This window comes from Panulirus ornatus, chromosome 69 (genome assembly GCF_036320965.1).
Source record: "Panulirus ornatus isolate Po-2019 chromosome 69, ASM3632096v1, whole genome shotgun sequence".
NCBI lineage: Eukaryota > Metazoa > Arthropoda > Malacostraca > Decapoda > Palinuridae > Panulirus > Panulirus ornatus.
The window spans coordinates 9,321,948-9,337,196 of NC_092292.1; the positions used below are offsets into that span (position 1 = coordinate 9,321,948).

The 15,249-nt window shown below is 40.4% G+C and overlaps 1 protein-coding gene and 1 long non-coding RNA gene across 3 annotated transcripts in view; one reads left to right on the forward strand and one right to left on the reverse strand.

Moving 5' to 3' along the window:
- The window catches only part of LOC139747653 (uncharacterized), a 137,566-nt gene extending 127,676 nt beyond the window's left edge, over positions 1–9,890 (forward strand). Inside the window, exon 3 of the long non-coding RNA XR_011712433.1 lies at positions 8,636–9,890. This is a non-coding gene — a long non-coding RNA (uncharacterized lncRNA). The remainder of the gene's footprint in view (positions 1–8,635) is intronic.
- LOC139747652 (deoxynucleoside triphosphate triphosphohydrolase SAMHD1-like) overlaps positions 1–15,249 on the reverse strand; it is a 204,699-nt gene that overhangs the window by 79,179 nt on the left and 110,271 nt on the right. For both annotated transcript variants that reach the window (XM_071660219.1, XM_071660217.1), the window contains exon 7: positions 9,903–10,098. In XM_071660219.1, coding sequence (XP_071516320.1) covers positions 9,903–10,098 — 196 coding nt within the window. The remainder of the gene's footprint in view (positions 1–9,902; positions 10,099–15,249) is intronic.

A 15,249-nucleotide genomic window follows, 5' to 3' on the forward strand; every position in this document is an offset into this window, starting at 1 on the left:
GTGTGAAGTGAGAGGGTTAGGGAGAATGATTTGGTAAACAGAGAAGAGGTAGTAAAAGCTTTGCAGAAGATGAAAGCTGGCAAGGCAGCGGATTTGGATGGTATTGCAGTGGAATCAATTAAAAAAGGGGGGTGACTGTCTTGTTGACTAGTTGGTAAGGATATTCAATGTATTATGATTCATGGTGAGTTGCCTGAGGATTGGCAGAATGCATGCATAATGCCACTGTACAAAGGCAAAGGGGATTAAAGGTGAGTGCTCAAATTACAGATGTATAAGTCTGTTGGGTATTCCTGGGAAATTTTATGGGAGGGTATTGATACAGAGGGTGAAGGCATGCACAAATCATCAGACAGGGGAAGGGCAGTGTGGTTTCAGAAGTGGTAGATGTGTGGATCAGGTGTGTGCTTTGAAAAATGTATAAGAGAAATATTAGAAAAGCAAATGGATTTGTATGTATAATTTATGGAGCTGGAGAAGGCATATGATAGAGTTGATAGAGATGCTCTGTGGAAGGTATTATGGCAAGTTGTTAGAAGCAGTGAAAAGTTTTTATTGAGGATGTAGGGATGTGGACGAGTAGGAAGAGGGGAAAGTGATTGGTTTCCAGTGAATGTCGGTTTCTGGCAAAGGTGCGTGATGTCTCCATGGTTCTTTAATTTGTTTATGGATGTGGTTGTTAGGGAGGTGAATGCAAGAGTTTTGGAGAGAGGGGCAAGTATGTAGTCTGTTGTGGATGAGAAGGCTTGGGAAGTGAGTCAGTTGTTGTTCGCTGATGATACAGCCCTGGTGGCTGATTTGGGTGAGAAAATACAGAGGTGGTGACCGAGTTTGGTAAAATGTGTGAAAGGAGAGAGCTGAGAGTAAATGTGAATAAGAGCAAGGTTATTAGGTACAGTAGGGTTAAGGGACAAGTCTATTGGGAGGTAAGTTTGAATGGAGAAAAACTGGAGGAGGTGACGTGTTTTAGATATCTGGGAGTGCATTTGGCAGGGGATGGAACCATGGAAGTGGAAGTGAGTCACAGGGTGGGGGACGGGGCGAAAGTTCGAGGAGCGTTGAAGAATGTTTGGAAATTGAGAACATTATTTGGGAAAGCAAAAATGGGTATGTTTGAAGGAATAGTGGTTCCAACAATGTTGTATGGTTGCGAGGCGTGGGTTATGGATAGAGTTGTGCGCAGGAGGGTGGATGTGCTGGAAATGAGATGTTTGAGGACAATAAATGGTGTGAGGTGGTTTGATCGATTAAGTAATAACAGGGTAAGAGAGATGTGTGGTCATAAAAAGAGTGTGGTTGAGAGAGCAGAAGAGAGTGTTTTGAAATGGTTTGGTCACATGGAGAGAATGAGTGAGGAAAGACTGACAAAGAGGATATATGTGTCAGCGGTGGAGGGAACGAGGAGAAGTGGGAGACCAAATTGGAGGTGGAAAAATGGAGTGAAAAAGATTTTGAGTGATCGGGGCCTGAACATGCAGGAGGGTGAAAGGCGTGCAAGGAATTGAGTGAATTGGAACGATGTGGTATACCGGGGTCAACGTGCTGTCAATGGATTGAACCAGGGCATGTGAAGCGTCTGGGGTAAACCATGGAAAGTTCTGTGGGGCCTAGATGTGGAAAGGGAGCTGTGGTTTCAGTGCATTAGTACATGACAGCTAGAGACTGAGTGTGAACGAATGTGGCCTTTGTCGTCTTTTCCTAGCGCTACCTCGCACACATGAAGGGGGAGGGTGTTGTTATTCAATGTGTGGCGAGGTGGCAATGGGAATGAATAAAGGCAGACTATGAATTATGTACATGTGTATATATGTATATGTCTGTGTGTGTCTATATATGTATACGTTGAGATGTATTGGTATGTATATTTGCGTGTGTGGACGTGTATGTATATACATGTGTATGTGGGCGGGTTGGGCCATTCTTTCGTCTGTTTCCTTGCGCTACCTCGCTAACGCGGGAGACAGCGACAAAGCAAAGCAATATATATATATATATATATATATATATATATATATATATATATATATATATATATATATATATATATACATACACATATTATCCAAGGGGAGAGGGGAGAAAGAATACCTCCCACGTATTCCCTGCATGTTGTAAAAGGCGACTATAAGGGGAGGAAGTGGGTGGCTGGAAATCCCCCCTCTCGTTTTTTTTTTTAATTTTCCAAAAGAATGAACAGAGAAGAGGGCCAGGTGAGGATATTCCCTCTCAGGCCCAGGCCTTTGTTCTTAACGCTACCTCGCTAACGCGGAAAATGGCAAATATTATGAAAGAAAATATATATATACATTTATTTCTATTTGCCACTCTATCATCAAACACATTAACAAACCTTCAAAATACTCACTCCATCACCCTCTCACATCACCACTACTTGTTATCACCTCCCCATTAGCCCCCTTCACTGAAGTTCCCATTTGTTCCCTTGTCTTACGCACTTTATTTACCTCCTTCCAAAACATCTTTTTATTCTCCCTAAAATTTAACGCTACTCTCTCACCCCAACTCTCATTTGCCCTCTTTTTCACCTCTTGCACCTTTCTCTTGACCTCCTGACGCTTTCTTTTATACATCTCCCACTCCTTTGTATTATTTCCCTGCAAAAATCGTCAAAATGCCTTAACGACTGACTTCACCCTCAACCCTACTGTACTTAATAACCTTACTCTTATTCACATTTACTCTCAACTTTCTTCTTTCACACACTTTACCAAACTCAGTCACCAGCTTCTGCAGTTTCTCACCCGAATCAGCTACCAGCGCTGTATCATCAGCGAACAACAACTGACTCACTTCCCAAGCTCTCTCATCCACAACAGACTGCATACTTGCCCCACTTTCCAAAACTCTTGCATTCACCTCCCTAACAACCCCATCCATAAACAAATTAAACAACCATGGAGACATCATGCACCCCTGCCGCAAACCAACATTCACTGAGAACCAATCACTTTCCTCTCTTCCTACACGTACACATGCCTTACATCCTCGATAAAAACTTTTCACTGCTTCTAACAACCTGCCTCCCACTCCATATATTCTTAATACCTTTCACAGAGCATCTCTATCAACGCTATCATATGCCTTCTTCAGATCCAAAAATGCTTCATACAAATCCATTTGTTTTTCTATGCACATTTTTTCAAAGCAAACACCTGATCCACACATCCTCTACCACTTCTGAAACCACACTGCTCTTCCCCAACCCGATGCTCTGTATGTATATATATATATATATATATATATATAACATACAAAGCTCCATCAGCCAGGATCGAACCTGGGACCCCTTGTGCAAGAGGCAGGCATGCTAACCGCTAGGCTAAGGGACTGTATAATAGGAAACAAATATTCGAAATACTATTTCGAAGTATACTTGCCCCACTTTCCAAAACTCTTATATATATATATATATATATATATATATATATATATATATATATATATATATATATATATATATATATATATATATATATGTGGATCAGGTGTATGCTTTGAAGAATGTAAGGCGAAATACATAGAAAAATGGATGGATTTGTATGCAGCATTCATGGGTCTAGAGAAGGCATATCAGAGAGCTGATAGAGATGCTTTGTGGAAGGTATTAAGAGTATATGGTGTGGGAGATAAGTTGCTAGAGGCAGTGAAAATTTTTTATCAAAGAAATAAGGTATGTTTATGAGTAGGAAGACAGGAAAGTGATTCGTTCCCAGTGAATATCGGTTTGTGGCAGGGGTGCGTGATGTCTCCATGGTTGTTTCACTTCTTTATGGATGGGGTTGTTAGGGAGGTGAATGCAAGAGTTTTGGAGAGATGGGCAAGTATGCAGTCTGTTTTGGATGAGAGGGCTTGGGAAGTGAGTCACTTGTTGTTCACTGATGATACAGTGCTGGTGGTTGATTTGGGTGAGAAACTGCAGAAGTCGGTGGCTGAGTTTGGTAAAGTGTGTGAAAGAAGGGTTCATTCGGGTTGAGGGACAATCAAATTGGGAGGTTAGCTTGAATGGAGAAAAACTGGAGGAAGTGGGGTGTTTTAGATATCTGGGAGTGGATTTGGCAGCGGATGGAACCATGGAAGCGGAAGTGAGTCACAGGGTGGGGGAGGGGGCAAAGGTTCTGGGAGTGTTGAAGAATGTGCGGAAGGCAAGAACGTTATCTCGGAGAGCAAAATTGGGTATGTTTGAAGGAATAGTCGTTCTACCAATACTGTATGGTTGCGAGACGTGGGCAATAGATAGAGTTGTGCGGAGGAGGGTAAATGTGTTGGAAATGAAATGTTTGAGGACAATATGTCGTATGAGGTGGTTTGATCGAGTAAGTAATGACAGCGTGAGAGAGACTGTGGTAATAAAAGAGTGTGGTGGAGAGAGCAGAAGAGGTTGTACTGAAATGGTTTGGTCACATGAAGAGAATGAGTGAGGAAAGATTTACAAAGAGGATATATGTGTCAGAGGTGGAGGGAACGAGGAGAAGTGTGAGACCAAATTGGAAGTGGAAGGATGGAGTGAAGAAGATTTTGAGCGATTGGGGCCCGAAGTTACAGAAGGGTGAAAGTCGTGCAAGGAATAGAGTGAATTGGAATGATGTGGTAAATCGGGGTCGATGTGCTGTGCTGTCAATGGACTGAACCAGGGCATGTGAAGCATCTGAGGTAAACCATGGAAAGTTTTGTGGGGCCTGGAAGTGGAAAGGAAGCGATGGTTTCAGTGCATTACACATGATAGCCAGAAACTGAGTGTGAATGAATGTGGCCTATGTTGTCTTTTCCTTGTGCTACCTTGCACACGTGCGAGGGAAGGGAGGTGCTATTTCATGTGCGGCGTGGTGGCGATGGGAATAGATGATGGCAGCAGGTATGAATATGTACATGTGTATGTATATGTCTGTGTATGTATATGTACGATATACATTGAAATGTATAACTATGTATATGTGTGTGAGGGTTGGGCCATTCTTTCGTCTTTTTCCTTGCGCTACCTCGCTAACGCGGGAGACAGTGACTAAGAATAATAAATAAATGAAAATAAATATACATATATAAAAGCTGCAGTGATATCACATAACCGTGCTTCACCCACATGTATACCAAAACTTGGGCTCAATTCTCCATCTAATCTTACACACGTGTTTGCTCCTTTACAAAAGACTTTCACACCATCCAACAGTTGCTCCCCTATCCTATATATCCTTAGTACATCCCATAAAGCTTTCCAATTGACTCTATCATACACTTTCTCCAAGTCCATAAAAGCAGAATGCAACTTCTTACCCTTCACTGAATACCTTTTCACTGTCATCTTCACCACAAAAAACCTGATCCGTACATTCTCTACCTTTCTTAAAACCCCCTTGCTCCTCACTTATTCTTCATTCTTTTACTGCCATCATTTTATCAATCAACATTCTTGCACACACTTTTCCTAGTATACCTAACAGACTTATTTCTCTATTATTGCTACAAACATCCTAGCACCTTTTCCTTTGAATAGAGGAAGATCAATAACTTTTGCCCAATCCTCAGACAACCTTCTATTTCCATGCTAGATTACACATCAAATGCATACACTTTATAACACTTTCTCCTCCATACTTCAGCATTTCAGCCATAATCCCATTCACTTCAGGTGCCTTTCCTTCCATCAGCTTCATTTTTGCATTTCTTATCTCCTTTTTTTTTTGCTGTAGGCCCCTGCACTTGTATCCTCTCCCTTCCATTCTCCATATCCATGCATGTAAAAACTGCTGCCTAACCTTCTTCCACATTCATCAGTTCTTGGAAATACTCTTTCCATCTTCCTTTCACTTCCTCCTTTTGAGTCAGTAACTGCCCTTCCTTACTTCTCAAATTAACATTGCCAGTCTTTCATCTGCATCTCTTCTTTTTATACCTCCTTTTAGTAAAATTTTTCATTTTTCCCAAATGTTTTGCTCAACTTTCCAAAATCTTCATCAACTCTTCCTTTGCTTTCTTTTATCAGCTTCTTAACATTCCACTTACATATCTTATATTCTTCCCTCTTCCTCTGCTGAACTTCCACTGGTACATTCCTCTCATGCAATCTACTATATGCCCTTTGCTTCTCTTCCATTGCATGTCTAATCTCTTCCATCTACCATGCATTTCCTTTTTTACTCCTATATCTCATGACCTCCATTCCAACTGCTAACTCTAAAGCCTTTAATAGTCTTTTTCAAAACATTCTAAAGCCTCAATCACATCTGACTGCATCCCTACATTTACTGCACTTCCATCTAAACTGTAGGTCATCCTCCTTTCATACTCTTCCTTGCATTCTTTCTAATTCATCTTCTCACTTGCTGACACTCTTACCTTTCCATTCTTCCTTCACCATACCTCCACTTCTCCCTGATCTTTACTCCCACATCCATGTATACCTATCTATCATCTTGTGCTGAAAAATGGCGTTTGCAAGGAATAAACCCCTCTCAGCACAGACATCTACAAGATAACTTCCACTCTCATATTCTCTACGCACTCCCCATTCACTAGTCAGCTCACCAATTCCATCGCATCCCACCTTAAGACTCATATCACCTATTACAACCATCTTTCTCTCATTCTCAAAACCTTTTATGCAGTCATTTGAATTTCTCCAAAAATGCTTCATTTCATCCTTACCTTGCAGTATTCATATCCACAGGTGCCTATACATAAATCCATGCATCCTTCACAATTCCAATCTTTCCTTTCACCCACACTATTCTTGACCCATTCTATCCATGCTTGTAACACCCTCCCACACTCTTGGTGATAACACAATTGTACATCCTTCTTCCTGTCTTCCTATATAATTTTGACTCGTTTCCATCCATATCACTCCTTCCACGCACTTGCATAACTTGCATTCATCATTTCCATTCCATACACCTAGCTCAAGGATATGGGTTTCCTCAATCCCTAGCACATCCAAATTATAACTTTAAATTTCTCCACAAGCTCCCTCCTCTTACTCTCACCAATCATTCCATTTACATTCAGCGCCATCATCATCAACTGCTTGTCCCTTTTACTTCTAGGCAAAACTGGTAAACGTCATTGTTGTCTCTTAGCCTTTGACAGGCCAAAGGTAGAGGGCAACTCCAGCACAGTATTTCCAAGAGGCAGTGGGGCTCCCAAATTGTCCATAAATTAAATACCTATGCTTATCTCCACTGTTTATCTGTATTCAAAAGAGAAAACTATGACTAATATTGCCCCGATGGAGTTGGGCAATGCCTCCCATTTCAGTTCCACTCCTAAGGGTTACCAAGATAAAGCAGGGTGAGACTTGGAGACTCTAGAAAACTAGAGTATTCCCTTGAGGCAAAGAAATTCAAAATTTTTCCCAATTTCAAGCCTAGCTCAGAAGCAGCACCTACTAACCAATGCAAATTCCATGTAGTGAACATTACCTCTGATGAAGGACAATAGTTGGTGTTTCCCTCATATTACTAACCACTAATCCTTTTGAATAAAAATCTTCTGTACTTTGCTCATGCCTACATGATACAGTCAAACATCCCCCTCTAACAATAATCTTCAGTATTATCAACAGTGGATGCCGTTGTTATGTAACGATGATTGCAATTCTGGGACCATATTCACTGAGAGGTAAATATACCTCTCAGGTGTTGCCAGACTCTGTAAGTGGTTACACCATAAGATTTAAGTCACCTTCAACAAAACTGTATCATAATCACTGGATGAAAGAAGTACAGATGGAAGAAGTATGGTCTTGTTGAGGGCCTCCTGATTCAAAAGGAGTCCACCATTTTCCTGCTCCTGGGTGAAGTGCAGTCATGAAACTGCAGGCCCCATAAAAGGGGTCATGGGGTTATGAAAACATCTTTTCATAACATATTCCTATGTTTTTGAGCCTTATGTCATTCTGCAGAACTACCTCATTCTCTTTTCTAGCCCTCTCACTATATTTCCAATAACTGGCACCAAGCGACTTTTTCCCACTTAATACCTAGTATTTCTTTGGATCTCCTGTATCATTGTTCTCTGTGTTAAGGTTGAATATCCAATTCCGAGTTAACATTCAAAAAGACACTGTCTGGTTTTGTATAACTACCAAACTTCTATCTCCTCTAAGCTTTTGTTTTCCTAACTGGTATCACTGCTGTTTCCTCACTTACCAAATAATCACATTTCAGCTTGATACAATTACTTTTACTTTTTCCAAGTGTGGTATCATATTTGATGATGTCTACTTTCAAAAACTGATAGTGTACTTGCTTCTACAACAGTATGAAACAGTAAGTTTTCATAAAAGACAATTCCCAGAATTATGCTGCCACAATTATCATGCCTAAAGTGGATTCAACCTTTGCCAATCAACATCTTAGTACTAAAATTCCTCCATCTTTAGAGTCTGACTCAAGGGATAAAATCTGAATCTAACTCCTTACCAAGTCTGCCCTCAAAAACTTAAAGTAATATCTGGTTTGACTCATTTATACTTGTACTTCTTTGAACCCTTCTCTCCCATTGACAATATATCTGGACTTGCAAGTATGTAGGTTGATGTGCTCTTTAGCACCATTCAGTGTTATATGTTTTCTACCACTTAGATGTTTTTACTTATTTCTTTTCTCTCTTTCTTTTCTAGCACAGCACATGATGATGCTTCAACAAACAATGAATAAAATATGAATGAAGCAAGAAAATTAATCAAATACAGATGCACCACCGATTTTCCGGAATTCTTTGTTCCAAAGCCTTGCTGGATTAACCACGTTGCCGGACCAATCGTGGTCACGTAATAAGAATTCAACACACCTCTAAAACACTAATTATACATCTCTCATGTGTCTTAAGTATACCATGGACTGCTAAAAATTTAAATCAAACAAATATCAAATGTAATTTAAGTTCTATATGGAACATCTTAGCCTGGTCCATTATCATGCTACCTGACAAGTCCACTCCATCACTCCAACGCTTTCGAAACCATTCCATCATCACTCGATCGTGGTCAGTACTCTTAACATCTTTCATAGTTTTTCTAATCGCTATTTGCTTCTTGGAATCGCTGTCTGCATAGAATTTCAATATTTTTTCCCTTTGTTTCTTTACAAACAGTTGATGAACCAATACTTAGATGTCATACAGCTTACGCACCAAAACATTTTTTTTTAACAATTCTACTTTATCTTGGATTGATATGGACTGGTGTTTACATTTGACACCACAACTGACACTCATATGTCCTAGAAGCCATAGCTAGTGTTAAATTTAAGCAAGATAAGCTAAGAATCTCACAGAATTGCGGTATCACCAACAGTAAGTGCAGTGTAAAGAAAGTAAATAAGCGTGCCCTACACACAACGCCATCCGTGGCTGCCCAGTAAACTAGTGACCGCGGCAATTTCAAGTTTCCTCACGTAATTTTATCCGTACTAAAGGATGTGCCGAACCATCAGTTACCGGAAATTTGGTGGTGTACCTGTAATCTGCTATTCACTGTCACATGGCCTCTCCTAAACCCAGTACAGCAAAACTGCACAAGCACACCAAGCATAGACAAAGAAAACATGCAAGGAGTCTATATGAATATCAAAGATTTTACTGATATCCAAATGCAGTACGGTTTTTGCCTAAAAGTCTGTATCAAATTCAGATTTTAGTCAACAACCATACTCATTTTGAAGAATTGCCAAGAAGCATCCATACAGTGGATATCTAATTTGTGCATGTCTAGTATCAATGTAGGTTTATCTTAAGAATGCACACATAAGCTACAAACATTTTTGTGATTAATGAATACTTCCTTTGCTTATACATTCCTATTTTCGCTGATGAGTTTTATGAAATCTTATTTGTCATATATGCATATATCTTAGTTATCCTATATCAAAAGAGAAAATTTAACTCACAATGTCATCAGCAGTGGGTTGTGTATGACCAATAAAAACATAAAGTTGCCTCTTAAGGATGTTTTTAAGGATTTCTTTTGCTCTAAGAAGGTCTCGGTGCTCCCCTTCAGCAAGGAGGACATGATGGAAAACCTCATCTGTGAGGTTGGTGAATGCAGACATGTCATCACACACATCTCCTAACGCATACTTGATGCTGAAAAAAGAATATATATATATATATATGAATAAGAGCAAGGTTATTAGATTCAGTAGGGTTGAGGGCCATGTTAATTGGGAGGTAAGTTTGAATGGAGGAAAACTGGAGGAAGGGAAGTGATTTAGATATCTGGGAGTGGACTTTGCAACGGATGGAACCATGGAAGCAGATACGAGTCACAAGGTGGGGGAGGGGGCGAAGGTTCTGGGAGCGTTGAAGAATGTGTGGAAGTTGAGAACATTATCTCGGAGAGCGAAGTTGAGAACATTATCTCGGAGAGCAAAAATGGGTATGTTTGAATGAATAGTAGTTCAAACAATGTTATATGGTTGCGAGGCATGAGCTATAGATAGGGTTGTGTGGAGGAGGGTGGATGTGTTGGAAATGAGATGTTTGAGGACAATATTTAGTGCGAGGTGGTTTGATCGTGTAAGTAATGAAAGAGTAAGAGGGATGTGTGGTAATAAAAAGAGTATGGTTGAAAGAGCAGAAGAATGTGTGTTGAAATGGTTTGGACACATGGAGAGAATGAGCGAGGAAAGACTGACAAAGAGGATATATGTGTCAGAGGTGGAGGGAACAAGAAGTGGGAGACCAAACTGGAGGTGGAAGGATGGAGTCAAAAAGATTTTGAGTGATCAGGGTCTGAACATACAGAAGGGTGAAAGGTGGGCAAGGAATAGAGTGAATTGGAACGATGTGGTATATCGGGGTTAACGAGCTGTCAATGGATTGAACCAGGACATGTGAAGCGTCTGGGGTAAACCATGGAAAGGTTTGTAAGGCCTGGATGTGGAAAGGGAGCTGTGATTTCAGTGCATTACTCATGATAGCTAGAGACTGAGTGTGAACAAATGGGGCCTTTTTGTCTTTTCCTGGCACTACCTGACTGGGGATGGAGATGCTGTTTTCTGTGTGGTGGGGTGGCGACGGGAATGGGTGAAAGCAGCAAGTATGAATATGTACATGTGTATATATGCATATGCCTGTGTATGTATATGTATGTATATATTGAAATGTATATGTATGTATATGTGTGTGTATGGGCTGTTTCCTGTGTTGCGGGGTGGCGACGAGAATGGATGAAGGCAGCAAGTATGAATATGTACATGTGTATATATGTATATGTCTGTGTATGTATAGGCATTTATATTTTGAAATGTAAATTTATGTACATGCGCGTGTATGGGCGTTTATGTATATACATATATATGTGTGTATATGAGTGGTTGGGCCATTCTTCATTTGTTTCCTTGCGCTATCTCGCTGACGTGGGAGACATCGATTACGTACCATAACTGATAATATATTCAAAGTATAACAATAAATGATTTTTTCTTATGCCTATCTTCCTTTCCTTCTTTAGTGAGGAAGCATCTGGAGCAAATAAACAATGCCTTCATTTACACACATCAAATCTCAAACTGTCATGTAAAATGCCCACCATCTGTAGCCAAGTCACACAGACCAATCCATGGTTTATCATCACAAGATTCTGTTCTGATTCAGTCCACTAACAGCTTTTTGGTCCCCATATGCAACATCAGTCTAATTCATTGTATCCAATACATGCCTCTTACCCTCTTGAATGTTCAGGACTAGACACATTCTTCCTTTTCAGTTTCCCCCTCACCCTCCCTACTCTTCAACCACCAACATCAGCACTTACCATCCACAGCCAAACCCTCTAGGGTTTATCTTAATAACATCATATGCTCTGGTTCAGTGCTTTACTCCAACATCAACACACTTGTTGCATGCCTCAAGGACCTTCAGTCCCCAATCTTTGATGATGTGTGACTCAAGGTCTGTCTCCCAACTACCACATTGTTCCTGTTTTGCCTATTGCTCTCCTAATTCTACCAACTACCACATTTTTCCTGTTTTGCCTATTGCTCTCCTAATTCTACAAATTGTATATCTCTCTCTGACCATATAAACTCCTGCCAAGAGACTGTAGCTATCTCTCAACTGCATACAGAGAGCCTCTACATAGAGGATTTCAACATTCACGAAAGGGAATGGTTGAATTCCTCCCATGTGGATGTTGGGGTGATTGAGGATCTCACGTTCTCCATTCTCAATGATTTAGTGCAAATCATCTTTCCACTCTACCCATATTCCTGACCGTTGTGACCACTCTCCTAATTTTCTTGGTCTGTCTTTCACCTCTAATCCATTTTGCTGTAACTACACACTTTCAACTCCTATTGGTTCATTCTATCACACTCATAAATGTATCTATTTTAAAGGCACCTTCTCATCCAGCAGCCCCTTCTAAGTGCAAATACTGACACCTTTACAAAGCTGACTGGGATAACATACAGAAGTTCTTTTCTGACTTTCCTTGAGTAAATTACTATCTCTTATGTAGTGATGCTTCTGTTTCTGCCATATGCATAGAAGAGGTTATTATTGTGGAAATGGAAGAATTTATCCCCTCTTCCTCCAAGACAACCTCTTCTGCCAGTCCATGGTTCAAATGTTCCTGTTCTGAGACCATTCAGGTATGGGATCAGGCTTATCAGGCTTGGAAACACTCGCCTTCCTCTGACTCCCATTCAGCACTTATCACCGCTCATAATCATTGCAAGTATGTTACCTGTGAGGCAAAACATTCCTTTGTTCAAAAGAAGCGTGATAACCTCTCATCATCCACTGATAGGTCTTTCTGGTTTCTAGCTAAGGGCATTGCTGAAAACTTCGTTTGCTCCACCTTTCCTTCACTTTTCTATTCAAACGGTATTATAGCTGTCTATCCCATAAAAAAGCAACTCTCTCTTTGGCTCTCGTTTCTCCTTTACTTCCACCTTGGATGTCTCTAATATTCCTTCACCCATGATGCTCCTCTTACTAATCCTATGCCCATTCCAGTAATCTCTTTTTGGACTGTCAGAAAACTGCCTATGGTCCTGATCCAATCCATCCTTGTTCAATGAAAGAATGTGCCTCTGAACTTGCATCTTGTTCATCTGTTCTAATTCTTCTTAAGTACCAGAACATTTCTTTCTTAATGAAAGCTCTAAACTTGCACACGTACTTGTTCATCTGCTTAAATACCAGAAGTTTTATTTCTTCTTGGAAGCATGTATTGGTACATCCTATCCTTAAGAGGTGTGACATTTCTAACCCCTCAAACTATCATCCTCTTGCTTTGATATCTACTATTTCTAATGTCTTTGAATCCCTCTGCAACTCCTATATCCTTAGATATCAATCTCACAATCTTCTCTTTAATAACCAGTATGGCTTCTGGAAGGCAAGATCTACTGGTGATATTCTTTCCTATCTTATTAATGTCTGGTGGTAATCACTGAAAGATTTCTTTTAATCCTGTGTAGTTGCCCTTGGCATATCCAAAGCTTCTGACAAGATGTGGCACTGGGTCTCATCTCTAAGCTCCCCTCTTCTGGCTTCCGTTCCTCACTTTGCTCCTCCATATCTAGCTCCCTCTCTGGCTGATCTATTCCCATGGTTGGTGATGATCTGCCTCCCAGCTTTCACCATCAACAGTGGTGTCCCTCAAGGTTCTGTCCTGTTCACTACACTTTTTTTTCCTTTCCATCAATGACTTTCTGTCTTCCATAAATAACCAAATGCTTTCGTATGCTGATGACTCAACAGTGCATTCCTCCACGCCCTTCAACTTTGCTTCTTCCTCTTTAACATGACCTACATCTCGTCTCAATGCAACTTCCTCAATACACTCTGACTTAGATAGGATATCTCAGTAGGGTAGATGAAATATGCTCGAGTCTAAAGCCTCTAAGTCCCAGTTTCTACCCATCTCTTTCATGAAATTCCTCACAACTTTCCTATTTCCTTTTATGGTTTAGTAATTCCACTTCTTAACTTTATTACTGTAACATCCATTCTTTTTAGGAAATCCTACATTACGAAAATAGCTAAGTCTCCGTCTAAGAAATTGGGAGTCTTGTGTTGATGTCGAAATTCCTTTTCTTCTGAACTGTTACTACACTGATCCGTCCTTATATGGAGCACTGCTCTCACATCTGGGGAAGTTCTAGCTCTGCATCCTTACTTGACAGTTGAGTCGAAAGTGGTTGGTCCAATTTATAAACTTTCCTATGCTATTTTCAAAACCTGACCTGCTTGCCCTACATTGCAATGTTGATGTATTTTCCCTCTTCCATAGGTTTTACTTTGGTTTTCCTCCCAAGAGCTGGCTGCTTGTGTTTCCCCACCACTATCTAGACCACTCGGTACTTGGGAAGCTGCTATGTTTCTTTCTATACATTCCAAAGCTCTGGAACTCTCCACCCTCTCATGTCTTTCCCAATAAACATGACCTGTCACACTTTAAAGGACAAGTTTTTCACTTCCTCCAAAATTCATTAATACTTTCCCTTGCCTCTTCTTTTTCACTTTCATAATTTTCTCTAAATTTCAATTAAGGCTTAGCCTTGATACAGAGTTTTCTCCATGACTGAAGCCTCCAGCATGAAAAAATAGAAGCACTTTCTCCCCTATATACCATATAAATTCATTTCTTTCTATCCAATGCATGCCATTTTTCCTTGTGAATGCTCAGAGCAAAGCACACGAAAGCCTTCTTCACTCCATCCTTCCATCTTCTCAGTCCACACCTTCTGCTTGCTTCTGCTTTACACACATAAATCCACATAATAAATTTTTCTTCACTCATCCTTTACATACCCGGGTTAGCCCAAACAATCACACTGGGTAATTTCTTTGTCTGTTTCCTAACGCAGGAAACGGCGATCAAGCATAAGAAGCTGGTGGCTGATTCATGTGAGAAACTGCAGAAGCTGGTGACTGAGTTTGGTAAAGTGTGAGAAAGAAGAAAGTTAAGAGTAAATGTGAATAAGAGCAAGGTTATTAGGTACAGTAGGGTTGAGGGTCAAGTAAATTGGGAGGTAAGTTTGAATGGAGAAAAACTGGAGGAAGTAAAGTGTTTTAGATATCTGGGAGTGGATCTGGCAGCGGATGGAACCATGGAAGCGGAAGTGGATCATAGGGTGGGGGAGGGGGCGAAAATTCTGGGAGCCTTGAAGAATGTGTGGAAGTCGAGAACATTATCTCGGAAAGCAAAAATGGGTATGTTTGAAGGAATAGTGGTTCCAACAATGTTGTATGGTTGCGAGTCGTGGGCTATGGATAGAGTTG